General features: G+C 42.4%; 2 protein-coding genes and 2 long non-coding RNA genes across 5 annotated transcripts; 2 read left to right on the top strand and 2 right to left on the bottom strand.

Annotated features, from left to right (window-relative positions):
- The first annotated feature begins 4 nt into the window (after window positions 1–4).
- On the top strand, window positions 5–10,304 carry DUSP3 (dual specificity phosphatase 3). 2 transcript variants are annotated; one of them, XM_068660866.1, is made up of 5 exons: window positions 43–181; window positions 3,766–3,829; window positions 3,997–4,099; window positions 5,259–5,485; window positions 7,860–10,304. In XM_068660866.1, exons 2-5 carry the CDS (start codon window positions 3,814–3,816, stop codon window positions 8,063–8,065), a joined length of 552 nt encoding a protein of 183 aa, XP_068516967.1. In that variant the 5' UTR covers window positions 43–181; window positions 3,766–3,813; the 3' UTR covers window positions 8,066–10,304. The 2 variants fall into 2 exon arrangements, with proteins under 2 accessions (XP_068516966.1, XP_068516967.1); XM_068660865.1 differs by lacking the exons at window positions 3,766–3,829; window positions 3,997–4,099 and having other exon boundaries at window positions 5–181.
- Window positions 188–12,459, bottom strand: LOC137844469 (uncharacterized). The gene is made up of 3 exons (XR_011089918.1): window positions 12,323–12,459; window positions 11,190–11,275; window positions 188–622 (listed from the first exon to the last, which is right to left on the bottom strand). It is a non-coding gene; the product is annotated as an uncharacterized lncRNA (long non-coding RNA).
- A 1,197-nt stretch (window positions 12,460–13,656) lies between these two features.
- LOC137844466 (uncharacterized) lies at window positions 13,657–16,152 on the bottom strand. Its single transcript, XR_011089915.1, has 3 exons — window positions 16,031–16,152; window positions 15,244–15,307; window positions 13,657–13,783 (listed from the first exon to the last, which is right to left on the bottom strand). It is a non-coding gene; the product is annotated as an uncharacterized lncRNA (long non-coding RNA).
- A 112-nt stretch (window positions 16,153–16,264) lies between these two features.
- On the top strand, window positions 16,265–20,964 carry SOST (sclerostin). The gene is made up of 2 exons (XM_068660859.1): window positions 16,265–16,561; window positions 19,023–20,964. Exons 1-2 carry the CDS (start codon window positions 16,342–16,344, stop codon window positions 19,442–19,444), a joined length of 642 nt encoding a protein of 213 aa, XP_068516960.1. The 5' UTR covers window positions 16,265–16,341; the 3' UTR covers window positions 19,445–20,964.
- Window positions 20,965–21,355: the final 391 nt, after the last annotated feature.

Raw genomic sequence — 21,355 nt, 5'->3', positions numbered from 1 at the left:
AGGCCCCGGCGGTGTGAAGGGGGTGAAGGGGGAGGGTGGGGGGGGGCGGTTTAGAGGCCATGTCCGATTACGAGATCTCGGTGGAGGAGCTCAACGACCTCCTGGCTAACGGCAGCGGCTGCTACAGCCTGCCCAGCGCGCACAGCAACGAGGTGGTGCCGCGCATCCACGTGGGGAACGCGTGAGTGCGGGCCCGAGGCGAGGCGAGGGGCCGCGAGGGGTTGCGAGGGGCTGCGGGGGGCTGTGAGGAAGCCGGAGCCGGGGTGGGGGTGTTAGGGCCTGGGGTGAGGTGCTGGGATCTGCCGGGCCTCCGGGAGGCCGAGGGTGCGAGGCCCGGCGGGGGGCTGCTGCTGGTGGTGGAGCCTGGCGGAGTTGATCCTCGAAGTGGCACCCACTGAGGTGGGACCCGCTGAGGTGTTTGGTGTCTCTGAGGTAGCAGAGAGGTGAAGGAAGGTTACGCCAGCACGCCAGGCTTTTATTTCTTCCCGGTGTTTTCCTAATGTTGCTCGTACGCCGTGGTCAGCGCCGCCAACCCGCACGGAAAAGGGAGGAGAGCCGGGATGGCCGAGGTGGACGTGCAGGAGCAGCTCCTGGAGCCGTGTCCGAAGCCAGCGCAATGACCCTGAGCCAGAGGAAAGAGGTGGAACGAGAAGAATGAGCCAAGGAGCCATGGGCATGTTAGGTCGCAGTTTAACCATGTGCAAAATGACATAAGGCAAAGGTTTAATAGGAGCCGCCTCTTCTCCCCAGACAGCGATTGGTCAAATGAATGCTTCTGCACTCAAAGACCTAACGAACATCAATTAAATAGCAATATACATGAGCCAGAGGCTTACAGATGTGGCTAGGATAAAAGCACTTAAAAAGGGGAAAAGCTTGTTCAGGGTTCGCCAACCACTCTTCCTCAGCCATGTGATGTTTATTTTTTGCACCCAGGTTCTTTCAGTTAGCTGCTCCATTCCCATCATCTCCTGCTGACTCTCTGTCTGCCTTTGCCCTCTTGATATGTGTGCAGAACAGCAGATTCCCAGTCTTACGTGGAGTTTCGAACTCCTACAGAAACATAAGTCAAACCCATCAGTTTTCATTAACGTTCTCCCAAGACAAACCAGACTTGGCCTTGGTCACACCCAGTTGATGTGGGACACACTCATCTAGAGATAGGACCCAAATAATTATCTGCTGACAGCCACCTTCTTCATATTTTTAGCAGTTACCTGAAGATATGAAGCCGTTGCCCACAGGGTCTGAAAATAAGTGGTTTGTGTAGTAAATAATTAAAAATAATTTTGAGGGTAGCAAGCAACCTCAGGGTAGTTTTCATTGTTCAGTAAATTAGTTTAATTATACACTACGGATTTTAATATATTCAGATTCAAGATCGCATAATAAGAGTGGATCCATATGTAAATTATGAGATGGAAAGTGTCTGTTGGAAATCCTTAGCTCAGAGAAGGACTTTTTATGTAATAATTGACAATCAAAGTCATCCTGAGAACTCGCGAAATTTGTAGCAAGACAGTTTAACTGCTGGGTGGACTGACAGACGATGTCCGATTCTACTGTCAGGGTTTTTAAAAGGATGCTGAAGAACTGGGGAGGACAGCTAGAGGTAAGAAGTAACCAAAAACGTTTCACAGTGGGAACAAACAACCTACTTCATCTATCGAGCCTTAGTAAGCAATAATATATGTGAAGCATCCACAAAGAGCTAAGATAATGCAGTGCTGTAACTGAATGCGTGGCTGTGTATTGCGATTCGGTCACTGCAGGCTGAATTTGATAGCCCCAGATGGGAGATAAGACCAGCTCTTAAGAGGGTTTTTTGTACCAAACGGGGTTGTGCTATAGTAGTTGTCATTCTGCAAAAATTCAAGCTGTGCAGGTCTGTTCTTGTGCCAGTCCCAGCTCCGTGTCCCTCTCCTGTACTCTCCTTGTGTGAAGGCTAAGGAGAGAGCTGGTTTTATGACCTGACTCATTCATCCACAAACTGCTGGGGGAGTAAACCAACGCTGCACGCAGCCTCTCAGCCTTTGTGCATATGTGGGCCCAGCAGTGTGCAAGGCATCGAGAAGGTTTTTACCGCTGTGCGCAAGAAAAAAGCCTCAGCTTTGTTTGGGCCCCGTATTTGCAGATCATTAGTCTGTCTGGTTCCTTCCACGGAGCTTGAGGTACAGCTCGTATTTTCGGCCGCCTCGGTGCAGTATGCATCAGACTGGCACTCGCCTCATATCTCGGGTTTGGCCTTTGTTGCACAAATCTTCTTAGCGAATCTCCGAGGAGCTGTTGGAAGCACTTTGCGTTGTGCTACAGGGAAGTCGGGGAGAGAGTCCAGCAGAACAAAGTAATGCGGTCATTAGCTCTGACATTCAGATCTCTGCTTTGACTTGGATGGATCAAACGCTTTTGCAACGTAAGGCCCCATTTATGGCTACAGATGGCAGAGATTTTATAACAATCTGAATTTGCAGACTAGCCACATCTGTGGAGAGTTTGAATGTGGGGAGATTGGAGTCCCAATATCTGGCATAAAAGCCATAAAAATTGAACAGGCTTTATGAAGGAAGAAAGTAAAACGTCTGAGTGAGATTCAGAAACTTCTGTTCAAAGCCATTTAAAATATTTTGCATAGGGGTGCTGCTGGCTCTCCATATGAGTGACTCATCTTTGGATAAAATTGACAGTGCTGAGACATTAAAGAGGATGAGATTAAATTGGGTCAGAGTGTCAGATACTAATTTATCTGTCAGGTACTGCATCTTGGCGTGCAATACATAAAAGTTATAATTAATGAAACACAGAGATAAAATGATAAAGTACTTTGAAAATAATGTGTTTGCATCTCACAGTAGACAGTTCTAACCTTTCAAAGAGATTAGACAAGGTTCCTGAAGATGAGTCAAAATGTACTATCACTAAAACAAGAATTACGATATTGGTGACATTAGCACAATTACTTATTTTCCAAGCAACAGCACAGCAAGACAATTCAGAATATGTCAGAAGTACAAATCATTTCCTATTACTGCAAAAGTCAAGATGCCTTTGAGTGTAGCATCTTAATCAATGACTGGGACGGCTGGACAGCATGCATCTTTATCAGGTTGGCAGATGACACACCTGAGTTTTCTGGCTGCTCGAGTGTGTGGGAACGAAGCAATTATTTGTTCTTAAGGGGCATGCTGTAAGGAGTATGAAAGACGTCCTCCCAAAATTAACATTAAATTGAGTGACTCTAAGGGAAGAAGTGAGGAAGCAATTTCACATGAACATAGCAGTAAAATTAAAATGTGTTATCGGATGGTTTTTTATTCCATATTAAGGACTTGGTTTATTTGTTTAGGTTATTTGCTATTTGTTATCTATATTTAGGTTTATTCGCTTGGTTTATTTGCTTAGGTGACCAGGTGCATGGATAATGCCATATGGCAATCCTTTACAGCCTCACGTACCCTTCATTCCAGATGCACCATTTCCTAAGAATGGTTTTGTGGTTGGTAAAATTGTTCATCTCTACTCAAAGAAACACTTCTTAATGCTGTTACAGGGTGAGGAACAGGGAACTTCTGTACTGAGAACAGACAAGGTCCCATGAATTCTCCTGGGGAAACAGAAGAGGCTGATGTTAGCTTCTCTCTACTACCTGTAGGAGCTAGCATTTCACCACTGAACACCATGCAGCTGGACTGAAATGTTAGGGAGAGATCCGACTGTGGGGAAGGAGAAAAAGAAATGGTACACAAATACTCTGTTTTTCACCAACAGCTGCGTAAGGAAATCGGCTATAAATCAGAAAAAAATCATTCACTGAGAATGTGGTTGCCTCCAGGTGAGCCAGAACTGTGTTGCCAGACTCAGCCATGTCGTTGGACACAAGCTCCTACTGCTCCCAGCCAGGATCAGATATGTACCCATCTACCTACTGCTACTTATACCAGACAAAACATAGGAACTCGCGACTGAATTAATGCTTTCTGTTTTGGCCTTGCCCTGTAGGAGTTACTTTTGTGTTGCAAGCAGAATTCCCCTGGCACTGGTACTTGTCCCCTGGCACAGATGATGTCCTGCCAGATGGAAAAATCTGTCAACATTTGTTTGGGTAATGAAGTTCTTTGCAGATATTTGGCCCATCGCCACAGTTGTTTGGCACAGAGAGCCGAAAACGTAGGAGCTTCACTCATGTATAAGGATTCAAGTGCTTACATTATAATTTAAGGGGTGAAGAGTCATTAGGAGAAAAGGAACGCTCTAGATGTTCATATAGCCTTGAATTATGTGCAAATTGTGAGCAAACGCACGACACTCAGAGATCCATAGAAATGCAGACTAACTCATTTGGGCGTTACATTAATTTTTTAAAAAATTGCTATGTGTCCAGCCAAAACCCTGAGGTGCATTGCCGTCCCTTAGAAACTTGTCCAAAAATATAATACACAAATGCTTAGCTGAGCTTAATATTAAGATTCCTTGAATTTGCAGCTTATGAATTGAGCCTTGGGGAGATTTTTCTAAGATTTCTATTTCCATATCCAGTAACACACACAGTGAAAGCTGCCTTAAAAAGAAAAAAAAAAGAAAAGAAAAAAAAAACACAAAAAACATTTATGTCTGTTTAGGCTACATCTTTTCATAGAGAGTGCAGGAACCGAGTTCTCTCTGAAATAAAATGTCACTTTCTGTGCTGTTGACCAGTGGGCTCACATTTTACTAGGCAACCACACGCTGTGATCAACTAGATCTCCTTTATGTATTATTTTTTATGTAAAGCAAAGTTCAGATAAAATGAACGTTCGGACCATCCGCTAGAGTAGCAAGTACTGCTACCTGGCCCTTGTAGCAGTGGTCGTAGGCAGCAGAGGCTTTTTATAACTGGTTCTTAAATTAGCGTATGTAGATAGTGGTTAATCTTGGGAGTGACTATCCTGGGCTTTCTCTTACCTCCTGTACTTTCTTAATTTGGTCAGAATTTTATGTTCGGAAAGAGTAATAACTTTATGCTCTAGTAGCATCTAAGAGATTAAGTTTCAGGTGTTCTCTGCTCAGTTATCAGCCAAGAAAGCAGCCTTCTCTCACGTACAATTAGTGACTGGGGCTCTAAATACTTCTGTGGATGTAGAATATGCAGCTAATTTGAGCACTGTGTATTTAGCATCCATTAACAGAAAAATAAAAGCTTTTGGTTAGCTTCTGGGGACATCATAAATACTGAGACCATTCACCGAGTTCTAATCATTTTCTTGACACTTTTTATCGTACAGGTTCATAGCCAAGAACATTACGAAGCTGCAGCGCCTGGGGATAACCCATGTTCTGAATGCAGCAGAGGGGAAGTCGTTCATGCATGTGAACACTAATGCAGAATTCTATGAAGGCACAGGCATCAGATACCATGGCATTAAAGCTAACGATACACAAGAATTTAACCTCAGTCGCTATTTTGAGGAGGCAGCTGATTTTATTGAGAAAGCACTTTCCCAGAAGGATGGTAAGGCAAACTGAAATGTCTTTCTGCCGTGTTTTCTGTGCACTGCATATGTGTTAGTCATTTATTTCACTGCTTAAAATGGTTCGTTGCTCAGATTTTCAGCTGAACAGGCAAGTCAGTAATTCAGATCGAGACTTGGGATCAAAGACACCTGAGTACACAATAAAACAATCTTCTGTCTGTACTTGTGGACGTCCAGTATATGTTAAGTGGAAGTCTGTCATTGTAGGGGTGACTTTGCAAAGTGAAACAGCAACTGCATCCTAAAATAGCGCCTGTCTAGGAAGACACGTCCTTATTTTTCCTTAGACATGGTAAATCATAGGAAAAATCCAGAAAATAAATGCAGGATCTAAATGTTGTTTAAGAACACTAGAAGTTAGAGACAAAAATGATACAGGTACTGCATTGCTGTAGAGTACTCACACAACCTCTTATGTGCTTTCTTTCCAAATGTACAGTAAGGATGGAGACTCTAGCCTTAACATTTTTTATTTGATTATTTCGTGTGACAATTACCTCATTATTCCCTAGCATTCCAGGAAGCTTGGAGATGATATTTGCAGTGTTGTTGATTGCCACATTTTTCTAGAGTTTCCTCAGAGCAGAAATCTGAGGACATAGTGCAGTGGGCCAGACAGTGTTTTGTATCTGACTGTTTCAGCATACCACTTATTTCTACATATGCTTGATTTCTTTCTTGCTTCACGAGAGAATGTGAAAGAAGAAAGTGGGCAAAAGGGGAGCTAGAGCTGTGATGTGCTTTGGACAGATTGAGAGAAGTTTTACCTCCGGTTTGGTAAAGTATAAAAATTCTGAGAATTAACATACAGTTCTTGCAATTAGCTTTTTGACCAAGTGATACAGGCTGCAGCAGGAAGAAGAGTTTTAACAGTGCCAGCTGTGCCATGACTGTTCCCACTGCATTAAACTCATCGCAGTCCTCTGAATAGTTGCAGAATGGATCTGAATTTACAGTACTGGTTCTACTTGGTGATTCTTTCAGCCTTAATATTGTCTACAGTGCCTGCCACTATTTTCCTACTGCAGTAGACAAAGAGCAAACTTGTGGCTGGGTGATGTTGGAGTCAGTTTTAAGATTAACTCCCTACTGAAATTGGATAGTCGTGTTTGACAGTGAAGTGTAGAGTAAGGACAGCAAAGCAATGAGGAATGCAGTGGTGTTGTCTCCTGCAGTTTTGTTTTAGCAGTGTAGCTGCATGAAGTTCAGGAAAGAAGCTAAATGAAGCTCTACTAAAGACAGCCCCTAAGACTTGCTGCCTTTCCCAGAGGAAGGTTAGAAACCCTTTTGTATAGAGGACGTAAATTCTCTTCTACAGACATGCGTAAGGATCTCTAAAGCTTGCTAATTCATGACTACAGGCCCTCAGGAAATATAAAGAATAAATTGTTTTAGCTGTTTGACTTGCTTCTGATTAGAGGTTTGCCTTGAGCTGCAAAGCCTCTGCAGCTCAGAGCAAATTTGGTAACAGGCTTTCTGCTAGTGTGGTTCAGAGCAAGTTGTGGTCATCATGAAAAAGTGTATGTACAGTTCATCTGTTCTCCTGTCTCGGGAAAGAATTTGCCCTGGAGAGTAGCCTGGGAGTGTATTTTATGTCTGGAAAAGCAGGTCAAAGAGGACACAGCTGAGAAACAATAAAAATGAGTTAAATTTCTCAAGGGGATTAGTGGCTTGCTTAATTCTTGTTGGACACCAACCTACAGCATTTCCCCAATAAATATGAGGAATGATTTCCCTAATCAGTTAGCTGGAAGCATTTTATTGGTGCTGGCAGTGGTGTGATTAGATACTTCTGGTTCTTGTTGCTGCATAATCAGCGGTTTCATTTACAAGAGTGTTAGTGGGACTTCAGAAGCAGCCAGAGAAGTAGCCAGGTAGGATCCAACATGGGGTTAGCATAAGAATTGCCAGCAGTGCACCATAAAGGCTGGATGTCTTTGAAGAGATGCAGAGTATGACAAACAGCATGTTGCTGTCTTCAGCATATTTTAACTGCATTATTTATATATGCTCTTTGGTACTGGTCATCTTTAGGGGCAGGATTTGTTCTCAGATACAAAGATAGGAGAAAAATGGACAGGCACAGGTTGGCCTTTGTAATATGGTAGCAAATACATTTTAGTAGAGTGATGTAGAACTAGGTTTATCTGCATTATTCGTGATGACAGACAGTAGCAACCAACTATGATAGCCCCTTTCTTCCAAGTTTTACATAGCTTTGGCAGCATTCTGAATTTAGAGTCCTCAAGCTACCGAAGAACTAATTATTACGCTTTACATCCTAGCTATTTCATGTTGCCTTTCAATCACATATTCCATTATAACCCACCTTGTGACCTGTCTTCCCTGCAGGACAAGTGCTTGTGCATTGCCGTGAGGGCTACAGCCGTTCTCCTACCCTGGTCATCGCCTACCTCATGCTTCGCCAGAACATGGATGTCAAGTCTGCTTTGGTCACTGTCCGGCAGAAGCGAGAGATTGGCCCTAATGATGGCTTTCTAAGGCAGCTTTGCCAGCTAAATGAGCAATTAGTGAAGGAGGGCAAACTGAAGCCCTAAGACAGAGCGCTCTAGTATTTTTGAAAGTTTCTCAAATCACCAGAGGATGTGTTAAGTGCTTTAGATTCCCTACCCCCAAGCTAAGCCACAGAATGTGAGGGAGACAGGCAGCCTGCTCTTACCTAGTGAAAGTATCTTTCTCAAATCGTAGGTCTGTCTTTCAAGACGACACCAAATGGTGTCACTTGAGTCTTGGAGCTGTTGCAATAAAGAGGTGTGTTTGGAAGGGCAACTCCCGTGAAAACGCCTGTTTTCTCAAGTATTTCAGAGTCCCTTTGCAGACTATATAACATGCTTTGCATTGACATTGCATTGTCTCATTAAGCTTTGTGTTTTCTCCCACCAGAGCACCATTTGCTGAGAGCCACAACACATCTCTCACTCTTAATTGAAGTACTGTGTTTTCCAAAGCTTCTTCATGCACACAGGTGCCTAAAGTTTGAGTGTAGGAGCTTCAAGGAATGGAGAAGCATATATGCAAATGCACAGGTGCACTCTCTTGTGAAATGAAGTATGCAGTGTTGTGTTTAGTGTGGATATATGCAATACACAGTGTGTGGTAGTAAAGCCATGTAGCGCCTGATCTTGATGCACACTGTATTTCCAAGACTATTTGTACCTCTTGCTGTTGTGATTGACATGAAAGTCTGATAAATGCTTTTTTAATCTTTGTTTTAAACTCATACTAGAAAAAAATGTTCAGTAAATGTTGAGGATCAGACTTCAGCAAGGAAGAAATAATGTCTGTATTTAGGAGTGCTTGCACTGGGTGTGTGAAAAAGTCCTAAGTATCAGAATAGAAGGGCTCCTGAGGTTTGTACTGAACTACAGTCTCTCTCCCTCCTTTGCTGTTGCTGTTTATTAATGCAGAATGGAACGATCTCATAGATTCCTTCCAGTATTGCAGTACAGATGTGCTTACAGAACAGTTTGTTGGTACACTCTGACTCGTTTCATTGTTTGCATGGTTCCATTAAATAGAAATGAACATTGTTACGTACCACGTGGAACAGGAAACGTTTCCTTTTATTAAAATAAATCATGTCTTGATGCTGTTTGACGTGGAGATGAAATGAGTCATTGCAGTGATGGGAGAGGAAGCTTTGTTTACAGTGTGCCTGACTCGGGGTGTGTGTGCCTGTCAGTTAGTGTAGCACTATTAATGCAGAGGATCTCCCACTGCAAACCTAGAATTGTTGGTTAAACTGACAAAACCGTGAGATGTTTGTGTTCCTTTCTTTTCTGTGCTTTTATGTAGATCTTTAAAACCTAAACACTATTTTAACTAGAAACACTATTGTATTAGTAATCCATGTAAGCCCAGAGCCAGTTTTGTGCACTCATTTCACTAAACAACGAATCACAAAGGACATACATTGTTTTTCTTCTAGTTGATTTGTTTTTTTTGCTACCTACATAGCTATATAAATTGCTTGAAATTAAAATGCAGGTGTGTTTCTTCTGGCTGAAGACAGGACTTATTTCTGTTTCCTTGCATAGGATGGGAACTGCCAAATCAAGAAGCCCTTTGCCTTTTGTGGCCTTTAAAGGGGCAACTGGAGAACATTCTGCGTACATAGGGTTGTTTCCTTTCACCTTCCTACAGTCAGCCAGTATTTAGTGCTTGCTTTGAAGCAGAATGGCTCAGTAATAATGAGCTGTAGTAAATTTCACTGACTAATTACATACCTGTTTGCTTTCTCCCATTGTATTGGGATTAAATGATTTGCTGCTTCAAAATTCCTGGTTACTACTTCCATACTACATAGTTTATGGAATAGGAATACTGGCCTTACCTATTCTATTCTATTTCATCCACACGGTAGTCTTATTTACAAATCACACTCTTAATTTTTTTTTCCTGTGGGCACAGATCTTTTTCCTGTCTCATGTCACACCATATATTCATAATGCCTGTCCACGCTACAAATAAAAAAAAAAAAAAAAAAAGAGGAGATTCATGTGCATGCACTGTGGCTTTGAGCTGTTACTTAGAACTCAAAAATTCCAGTCCATTAAAGAGCTAAGAAAATATTAGGCATTAGATCTTTTGTTACCATTGCACAGACTACAAAAAGGCCTATAGTTGTCTGAATAAAAACAAAACGGTTTGTTGAAGTGGAGTCTGTTTGCTATGTGGTGGTGTTTTTGTACAGTTCTGCAAGTCTGTAATGAACTGTATAAAGTGTTGACAAATCAAGAAATACTGCCACATCAAAAATAAAGGAATTTGTTCTTATGTTCAGTATGCCCTTTTAATTGGGAGGTCCCTGCTTACTTCTGGTGGTAACTTTGGTGATACTCTGGCCCATTTATTTCAGTCTAACAAAGCTTATTTAACAAACATTTTGGAATATTTGGTGGATTTAAATAAAGAAAACGCCATTTCAATTTGATTTAAAAATACGAGCTCTGAGACCGTATATCCTATTGTGTGTTGCTGATGGGTGACTCAGTAATGAAACCATTTCTAGCTCTGCTTTTAGAATAGGCTAAGTAGGGTCTCTGTAAAATTTGCATCTGTCATAGAACAAAGATAGCTACCGTGTCAAATCCAGCACAATGTAAGAAAATGCAATAACTTGGGGTTTTTGTACTTAAGAGTTAGAGAACTTAGGAAGTGGGGAACAGTGGGGGCGACAGCTATTGTCATTTTATAGCAAGGAACAAAGAAGAAAGTTCAGCTACATAATAAGCCTTCTAAAATGATGATATGTGTAAAAACAAATCCGCCCTGTACCTCGTGCTGAGCTAAGTCTTTCAGCCATTGCATAAGCTCAGGAGAGAAGTTTATATCCTAGAAATAAAATTCAAAGCAAGAACAACATTTTCTGAGTGCATCCTCACCCTTTCTTTGGTCCAGCAGGTAGGACTACACCTACCCCCTTGGCAGCAACCATGTTGCATGTAGCACGCTCCTCTGAACTGCAAAAGGAGAGGATGTTGCAATGGGGCACTGCTGGAAAGCACACATTTTGCAAAGTTCTTTCTAAATTAGAATTAACAGCACCCAGAGTCAAGACTAGCAGCTGTGACACATTGTATTCCAATTCCATTTTTCAGCCTTGAGCCTGTGTTAGCATTGGACACATTTTTCTCCCAGACACGAGTATATCTGGCTTACCTCTCTCGGTGCCGGGAGAATTAATCTCCATAGAAGGCTCTGAGGATGAAAAGCATTCTGTGTGACAGCACTACATGGTCCTGGAGCTGAAAGACAAACTTGTGTCAGATGCTTCCTCCTGCTGAACAAGAAAAAAAACACAACAGGATATTCGCAATGTTTATTATCATCATTTAAATAGTTTTACCGAGCTGTCTTCTTTTGGCCAGAACTAGTTAAATCTCTGATGCTAGTACTGGAACTTTTTTTTTTCCTATTTTTTTTATTAGTTTTGCTAGTTTATTTTAATAGTTTTTGCACAGAGGGACTGACTATCGGAATCTCACTTAGTATAGCACAGAGGTTTCTTCTAAAATTACTTTCTGGGCTCTGCCAATGAGCCGATCTGAAAATAGAACAGGCCTGAGGAGGTAGCTAAAAGGACTTATAAGTAAGCATTCGTGGCCTTATTCCTGTGCTAGCTAAGGCATCCTGCATATGGCATTACAATTCAGAACCCGGATGAGCATTTGGGACCCAGTAGTTTTGTTTTGGGGGCTATTTTTTCATGAGGAGTTGGATTGGGAAGACTACAATACCATTCTCAAACAATTATTAAAATCTATAAATCATATAAAGGTCAGATGGACCTTTAGATTAGCAGAGAGAAGAAGCCTGCCTTTAACTTGAAACAGATTTTATTTTCCATGTCATTCATTTTTGTCAGCTGTTCTACAGGATTCTCACAACCCCTGTTCTTTCTCTGTTATTTCTCTGATGTATTCTCGTATCTCTGGAGCTCTAGAAACACATTTAAATGTAAACCACTCTGGTAAATAGAAAAAAGAAAAAAAAAAGCAACAAAAAATGTGGGACAATTATGATGGCATTGACCTAACATTAAGTTGGTGTCAGAGAAACTGCTGTATGGAGACAGTTGTATTTCCTTTTTTTTTTTTTGGTAACTTCTGAATAGGCAATAATTATATTCCAGTTCTCATTCTTTGGACAAACTATTCATTTCTTCTATTTTGGAAATAAGCCCTGTAAATGCAGGTTGTGAGAGTAATTCAGTTGAGGGATTTTTTTTTTTATTTTATTTTTTTAATGTATTTTAATTCCAGCATGCCAAGGTTGCTGGCTAGCTGACTCACCAGATGGAGCTGTAAGCTTGCTATTCATTCTGCAAACATCACTCCATCCCTGAGCAGAGCTGTTGTGGGAATCTGATGTACCCTTATCAGAAAGGCAAGCTGCTGGAATGATTTAGCAGTGCATTTGCTGGTCTCTGGTGGGACAATAATAAGATTCCATTTATTCTTGGCTACTTAGAGGCCATATCACAGCGTCTGGGCTGCTGCATGCAGAAGGGACGTGGCTCAGCTGAATTCCTGGGAGACAAGAGTTACGTGGGCAGGGTGACTTAGCAGCATCTTAGGAAAAGAAGTGCTTGAGAAGCAAACGAGCTCTTCAGAAACAGAATTGCCGGGCAAAGTGTAAATGAAGAGCCAGAGTTCTGAGATGAGCTCAGACTGCGCGTGGATGCCTAACGGGACCGTGCACCCCCATTTCCTAGGGCAGGAATAGGGAATGGGGGTGCCTGGTGGGCACCAGGAGCTACATGTGGACTGAACCAATTGCAGAAACTGTTTCTTCTGGGCATGCCTTCCCAGGACAGCGATGCAATGCAAGCACTTTAGGACCAAGGCTTGAGTCAAGAAAGTAGCAGCAAGGGATTCAGGCTGAATATAGGATGTTAATTCCCTCCTTGTATCCCTTAATAACTTAGAAGCGTAGAATCAAGTATCTGATTCTTTACTAGCAATGCTAAGGGTGGTGTTTTTCCAGCTCAGAAAACAGTATCCCAGTTCTGATTACAGTGGATCCAAACTCAGATCATTCTCAAAGTGTCCTTTGATATAAGTCACAAATATTTTGTGTTTTTTCTCCTGCGCTTCATTAAGAGAGCAAAAATCAATTGTTCACAGGGGCCACAGCCCGGACTGTTCTCCTTGCTTTGGTGCAGAAAGTGCTGTGAGCAGGCAAGCAGCTACAGGATGTGGAAGAATGTGTTTGTAGTTAAGGAATCTGAATGTCTATGGGATTTGGATTCTTTTCTTGCCTCTATTAGGCTGCTCTCCTGGATCGTGGACAAGAGGTTTTAAGCCAGAGGCTAAATATAGCTTCTGGTTTTGACTTTCATAGTTTTCGTATTATTTCCCCACTGGGTGATACAGATAAATGTTAAGACAGTTAAGAGAGGGGATTGTTTAAGTACTTAGAGAAACTACCTGAAGAAACTTTTTATGTTTTATCTGGGAAGAGATTACTGTGAGTTTGCTCCTTTGTAGTAGGATTAGGCTGACAATGATAACTTCTGGAAACATTCTCCATGCAGACATTACACGAAAAGAAATTAAAAGAAACTGAGCTTTGACAGGCAAAGATGTACAATTTCAAATACATGTAAATAGGGTAACAAATAGCAAAGTTTCAGTGATTGTGATACTTAACTTTCTCGTGCTCTCCTGTTCTGCCTTTTGGCCGTATTCTGCAGAGCCGTGAGCTGTGTGGGGCCACTTTGGAGAAGGTCACTGTCCTGGTGGTGTTCCTAGCTGACAAGAAGAATAATAAGTTACAAACCCTGTTAAGTTCCTGGTCATTCTTACCTCCTTATTCAGTACAAACAAAGAAAAAGATCACATATCTGTATTATAAGGCCTGAAAGCAGAGCTCAAGCAATCATCATACACAATTTCGAGTATAACTTGAAATATATATAACAGTCTAGCCTGTTCTTGGAAGAAATAAATAAACAAAAATAGAAACCACACAAATCCTATAAGGCTGATTCCACAGCTTTTCAGGCTACTGTCTGTCCTTCAGAAACCCTTTGATTTGGTGGGCAATCGAGTGATGCCCCGTGAAGCTGTGTGCCCCCGGCATTGAATTGATTTCACCTGTAGCTCTAAGCCAAAAATACTTATTTGTGAGGGAAATTATACTTGGAAATTATACGTATAAATCTTTGCAATGGCTCAGTATTTGGGTTTGCCAGACCATCATTAACTGTTTTGAGTAAAAGAGGAAGTTATTAATGAAAGCTAATCAGTGCTGTTGATGTTGACTATAGGGAGAAAGGAAACAGCACATCTGAGGCAAATTGTGTGACAACAATTGTGTTAAAGAATCACAATTCTGGCTGTTCAGAAAGATGTTATGTATGAAGAAAACTGTGTGCTGCATCCCCCATAACAACAGTGTAGATCCTGAGCTGGTAGAATAAGATTTGGGCTGTGGGAAGGGGAAAGGTGAGGAGAGACGTGAGTGCACGCAGATGTAGGCACCGCAATGCCCCACTGCTTTTAGAGACTCTTCGGAGGATTTGGAAAGGAAGGCTCCTCCAAGACTTGCTAATCTCTCTGATCTTGGTCAGAGAGAAGGGGTAGGAGAGAAAGCATGTCACAGGATATTTCAGATGCTGGTATTTTAGGAAAAGACCACCAGAACAGGTAGGCTAAAGCTCATCCAGAGCAGTAGCAGCAATGTGTCTGCTCTGTGTGTGTCTGTCTGTGAGCGTGGAAGGCCAAAGAGGTGAAATGTCCTCCGGTCATTACTGTTGTTTGTATTATTTATCATCAGGGTCACACCAAGGGAGAACCCACCTCCACTTTAAATTTGGTGACACCTGTTTTCCCTGCCGGGTCAGGGGAATTGTCAGAATGGAATGTAAGCCTTAGGTAATGAGTTCCCTACAGTAATAAGGAAAAACCAGACAGCCCCAACTGTTTTCAGCGTTCAGAGAGAGAGAGGGGAGAAGTCAGAGGCTGTTATTGACATTCCGAGTAATCTTTAAAATTACTGAAGCTCAGTGAATCACTTTGGAATCTCTTGTACATGAAATATTTTCACGAGGATGTATGTGACAAACATTGCAGTAACATGCTCAAGTGTCCCTTTACTGCTCTAAGCAGACATTTGCTTTCAGGAGCTATGAGGAGCTCGGTATCTAATCTTCCTAAAACATGAGGTTCTTTCTGATTTATGTATCTAGCCTGCCATCTTTTGTAAATACCTCGGAAATGTTTGTGCTCTTTAACTGCAGAAGTTATGCAACTGGCCGCATTATCATCTTATTTCTGCAAGTAAAGAATACCATAGATGAGATTTTAAAACACAATACATTAATAAAGCTTAGGCATAGGTGCCCGAGGCATAAGGTCACCGATTCCATCTCTTTTTTTGTTTGCATCATTCACAGAAATCAGTCTGGCTGTGTTCTTGTGTTTAGAATAACCAAATGTCCTGTATTCAACACTTGTGCAAAATGTCAGCAGAAGTAATAGGAAGTAATGATATGACAGCCAATGCATTAAAAAAAAAAAAAAAAAAGAAGGAAAGAGGAAAAAAGGGAGAGCACCTCAGAAAGCATGGTGAGCACCATCCTGGCTGCTTACCCTGACAAACACACTGAAGCTAAATAAAACAACTTCTCATTTTGAAAAGAAGCTCTTTCCTGTTTCTTCCAGTACATTTATGACACAAAATGTAGAGCTCCTTTTTTGTAAAGGAGGAAAAAAAAAAAAAAAAAAAAGCAATTCCCCAATCCTTTGCCTGCAGGGACTGAAAAGCATAACTCCTGAGCTACTGTTTCTAGGTCTGCTTCCTCTATACCTGGAGGTGGAGGGGAGAAGAAAAAGAGTTTAAAAAAAAAGTCTCAAAAACCTTTGCAAAAGACAATAGCCAAAGATTCAAATATGGTGGTAGAAGCAGGTTTTAGTTATAGCATTGTTTAAACAACCAAATAAAACAAAACAAAAAACAACACTAACAACAAAAATACACAAAACAAACATAGAAACCTGCAGAAAGACTTGTCAGGCTGCAATTCACCCTATCTTGTCAATTAGCATCGTTGCCAGGCACAAAAATGAAGAATATGAGAAGTTTTCATGTCAAAGCTGTAGAATACTGTCAGTAAGCCACCCCCACACACCCATTTTATTTCACACTGACAAAAGCTGAGATGAATGAGTTGTTGTCTGGCCCTTCCCACTTTGTATAGTCATTGGCTGGCTTGCTTCTAAAAAGGATTTAAAAAAGGGGAATAATTTGCCTTTGCTGGGAACTGAGGCTGTCAGGGTGCTGAAAAGCTGATCTGTGGGCTGCCACCATGCAGATCTCTTGGGCAGTGTGCTCTGTCTGCGTCCTAATCCAAATCGCCTTTCGATCCGTGGAAGGGTGGCAAGTGTTTAAAAATGATGCTACAGAAATCATTCCTGAGATCACCGAAAATACAGAAACACCGATGGAGCAGGCTTACAGCAACAACAACACAATGAACCAGGCAAAGCATGGGGGAAGACACATACAACAAGCTCCAGACCCTAATGGTAAGAAAAATAACATTACGTTACTGTTTCGGACCCTAGCAGGCAGTTGTAAGAGTGTACTGGTTATCAGATTGTTGTTATTTATTAAGGAATTTAAGTAGGGGGTGAAAATAATACCATGGTTTCTGAGTGTTGAGGAAGGTTCTGACTAGGGATGTTGGAGATCACACAGCAGAAGAGGCACGGGGAGGTTGCTCTCAGCCAGTTGAGAGGTGTGCTGCTCGCTGCCCTTTGCTAACAACCAGATTTTCAGCCACATTCCAGTAGCCAAAAAAGAGTTAAAGCCCTCCCAGTGGGAATTCATGCCCAAATGAATTGGAGGGGATCCTGGTTTGTAGGGACGTGCAATCTTGGGAGCGATTTGGCTACTTTGAAGGCACCAACACACTTCAGAGAGAAGCTGGTGCTGCATTTGGGCAAATGTCTGGCATTAGCAATGGTGCAGAACACCAGCTTTGTGAGGAGGGATGGAAGGCAGGGAGTTAGCATCAGACAGGTGGTTAGAAAGAGAGCCCTCCTGGCAAACTGGGCAAGCTTGGTCCTTCAGACCAACACATTTGGCTGCCAAATGCACGTAGCAGCTCATCAAACATATGGTTTCCACTACTGTGCGTTGCAAATCTGAGCTAGCTAATTTTTTTTTTTTTTTTTTTTGAGGACAGTTGGAAGGGAATTGTGGTTTTCTGCTCTAGCTGTCAGTTAGGGTGTTTATAGCATAGCACTAGTTTAAAAGGGAGGAAAAAAAGAGTAATCTTTTTGAGAGTGCCACTTGATAAAAGTCTGAAATCCCCAACAGGGGAGCACTCTGCTTCCCACCAACCGCCAGGTCAAGGCAGGTCAGTTTGGCAGTGACAACTGAAAACCTTCATTTTCCAGCCTCTGACCACTCTGGCAGCAACTGGGGAATCTGTGCCACTGAAATGTGCATGGGTTTTCAGGTGGAAAAGAGCAAGAAAAGGGGATTGGACATTATTCAGGATATGCAATGGTCTCACATGCTTACTTTAACGTCTTTAACACAAGAAATCAAAACAATCCCCCAAAAGCAGCCAGACCTTCCAGGGACACATGAGGTTGCAGAACACCATAAATGATTTTGCAGCTTGTGGAACCCATGCACATACAAGATAGGAGGTATATGCACAGAAAAGAAACCTTCATAGCTGAGGCAAATACCCTTATATTTCACTGTATCTGCCTATGTGCTATGATGGTACAAAGCACCTGATTCAGACATGGACCATTTCATTTCATTAACACAGTCCTTAAAACTTTTAAGACATCCAGTCTTGCATGCTGTACTTTGATGAATATAAACCTGAGCACTAAAAACATGTTTCTGCTCTCCACGGGAGAAACAAGAATGAAAACATCTGTGTAAATACTGGTCTGCTGCTCACGAGTCAGGGTCAGAATTCTCTTTGGAGGCACAAGGGAGGGGGGGAGCACCTTGTGCACAGCAAAGAGACCGGGACTGACAGACACAGCCTTCCATTTGTAAGCTGACCTTGAGGATTTCCATCCCAAGCAGTGTTCCGGACTTAAAACCATCCTTTTCACCAACAGAAGAACATCATCGTGTGTTTATCTAGATAAAGTTCTTTGATAAACACCTTCAGAAATCAAATTCTGTGTCTTGCAAACATGTCAAGAGGCAAAGCATCCCAGCTGGCAAAAGAGACCCCTCTGGAAAAGGGCCCTACAATAAAAAACTTTTTCTTAATCCTGCATGCTAAAAAATTAATATTTATTTCCTAATGTTTAATTTGCCAATAGATATCCATTAAGAAAAAAAAAAAAAAAAAAGGAGGAGGAGTAACCACCATAAAGCTCTTAATCAGCCAGGAGATGCCTCTAGCTGTCTGAAGGAAATTATGTGGGTTGTGGGATTATTAGAGAGCAGTAAACTTAGAAAACATAATGCCTGAAGAGTGGGAATCCCATAGCACTGCTGTTATCTGCTGCTTTCCCTCACCTGGAACACGTTACACTAACTAAAACTCGCTTCAGGAGCACTTTCCTTGTTGCAAAAGAGTTTAAATCAGGAGCGAACCTCTGAGGTCAATAACATGACCTCATGTGGTGCTGTAGGCCTCACATGAGGAGCTGTAGGGGAAGGTTTTGCCTGTTGGTAAACGAAGCCAGCAGAATCCCAACAGAACTCCCCTCAGAGTGACCACTGCCACTGGGGTTGCACTGAGAAGCTCAGCTGCCCAGTGGCAAGGACTGGTACGGAGCTTGCCTGGTGGCAAGGGCAGGATCTTGGTGGCCACTTGGTGGTCAACCTGTACTCAGTGGGTCACAGTTGGAGCAGCCAGACACAACGAGCGGGTCTTTGGGCTGCCCCCTCCCCACATCCATCAGTGGGGATGTCTGAGCTAGGTGCTGCAGACCCGAGAAGGCTGATTTCTCAGGGATGGGGAACGAAGTAGCCAGATGTTAACGGGCTTCTCGTTTTCAGATGCTTCCGACTTCAGCTGCAGAGAAATGCGAACCACCCGCTACCTGACGGAGGGGCCGTGCCGCAGCATCAAGCCCGTCAAGGAGCTGGTGTGCTCGGGCCAGTGCGTCCCTTCCCACCTCCTCCCCAACTCCATCGGCCGGGGGAAGTGGTGGCGGCAGAACGCCCTGGATTACCGCTGCATCCCCGCTCACACCCGCACGCAGCGCATCCAGATGGCTTGTCCCGAGGAAGAGACTCGGACTTACAAATTCCGAGCTGTCACGGCCTGCAAGTGCAAGCGCTACACTCGCTTCCACAACCAGTCTGAGCTGAAGGACTTTGGAAAGGAGACCGCCAGGCCGCAGAAGAACAAGAAGCCCCGTCTGTCCAGAGCCAGGAGCAGCAAGTCAAACCAGCACGAGCTAGAAAATGCTTACTAGAAGGTCGCTCCGAGTGGGACAGCCCAGCAGCTCTGGATATTTTACAAAACGTCAACCGGCACTCACAGGCCGCAGAATGAGGTTCTGACTGCAGTGGGTTCCAATTCCTTCTGCTAAGCTGGGTCAAAGGCTCACATAGTCAAAATCTGTCAGATTACAGCAGTCACGGTCTGCTAAGAGAATGAGATAAACCGAGCTGGTGGTAGCAACACCTAAATTCAGTCTGAGAGGAGAGGTACACCTGGGAGATTCGCATGAGGCCTCGCGGCTTGTGCACGTAGGGAGGTGGAGGAGGGCGAAGCTGTTACGGTGACAATCACTATCACACTTTGTTAGGGGTCGTTCGGCTTCCCTGTAAGTGAAGGGAGCACCACGATCCCTTTCCCACTTTTCCAAGTGCCATGATGCAGGACAAGCATGAGGCGGGGGGAGCACCGGGGGAGGCACCATGCTCTGAATTTGCTGCAGAAAGTTAGCAGTGAACGTGACTCAGCCCCGGCTGTTGGGAAGTGAGCAGCCTGCCAGGTGTCCTCATGCCCCAGTTGCTTCCTCTAGGGAGGAAAACCAAAATACAACACTTGTTTTCTCAAAATGAAAGTGTGACAATTCTATTTCACACTTTTAATTAGAATACTCTAGGGTCAACAGATTCAAAACTGAAACTTGGCAACTAACCCACCTTATTTGTTTTAGGGGCACGGATTTGTTTTAGGAACAATTACACAAATTTTATTAAACGGAGCAGTTTTATGAAATGAATGCTCCCCTCAAACCAGATAACCTCACTGATGTTTGTCCTGTAAACAGCTAACGATGTGCATAATTTAACATAAAGAGATGTTGCTTATTCCTTATTTCCTAGCACACAATTGACTTTAGTGTCAACCTAGATATCTCAATTTATGTTTTCTATTCTGTAGTTTGAATTATCTGGCCACACACTTTGTAGCGCTAAGACCGTGCAAGCCAAGTTCTGGGAGTAAGGTTCTGCATGAAAAGTGAGCCTCTGCTAATTTGAAAGTTGTGAATTCCTCTAGAAAAGTCTTTGGTATGTGCGGCTTTGATAAGTCTTTAGTTTGACAGCAACTTTACTTTACTTAGCTTCTCAACTTTCAGACTAATGTTTGTGTTTTACGTTAAAGAATATTATTGGGAAGTGAATAGTCTCGTGCTGTATATATCCTGTAGTAGTGCTAGGCCTAGTATCAGATCAACACAATTTGGGATAAAGACAGTTCCCCACTGTTCTTATTTTCTATGTAGAATATATGCTGAAATCATATAAACTATGGAAATTTGCAATGTTGATAGAATTTTGCAATAATTTTATGTGGGACCAGAATCTAGAGAGAAAAGCTATTGTTTCACAGAGTGAATTACGTATTTATTTTTTCTCAGAAATTATTTATGCAATGTTTTTCCTTGTAGAAAATGAGAAGTAATACTGCTTTCAAAATATCAGTCTGTTATTTTGAATTTTAAATACATTGTTAATAAAGTAGAAACAATGATTAATTATACGAAGACTCATTGATTTTCAGCTGGTTTGCTGTAAAGCAAGTGAATTACAGAACAGCCTGGGGCTTGACTCCAATCAGGGAAATACATATCTGTTAAAGAGGACATCAAGGTCCTTAATTTTCAATTAATAACCTACACATCTCTAACGAAGCTCTGTCCTGTAACTTCTCACTCATTGCATGACATTTGTCATGAAAAACATCCACTCGGCCAGCTCTGAGCTCCACATCAATATTCTCATTTCTACTTCTCCAATGACAACAAAAAATCCTCAGCAGATTTCAGCTCCCCTTCTCTTCCCAGTGACTCTGATTCAGATGCTCACAAACTGGTGAAGCCACAGAAAAGGAGAAGTCCATCTACTTTCAATCAAGATTTCTTAATTGAAAT

This window comes from Anas acuta, chromosome 25 (assembly GCF_963932015.1).
Source record: "Anas acuta chromosome 25, bAnaAcu1.1, whole genome shotgun sequence".
Lineage (NCBI taxonomy): Eukaryota > Metazoa > Chordata > Aves > Anseriformes > Anatidae > Anas > Anas acuta.
Note: the sequence above shows the minus strand (reverse complement) of the source record. Positions and strands in the feature narration are given on the sequence as shown.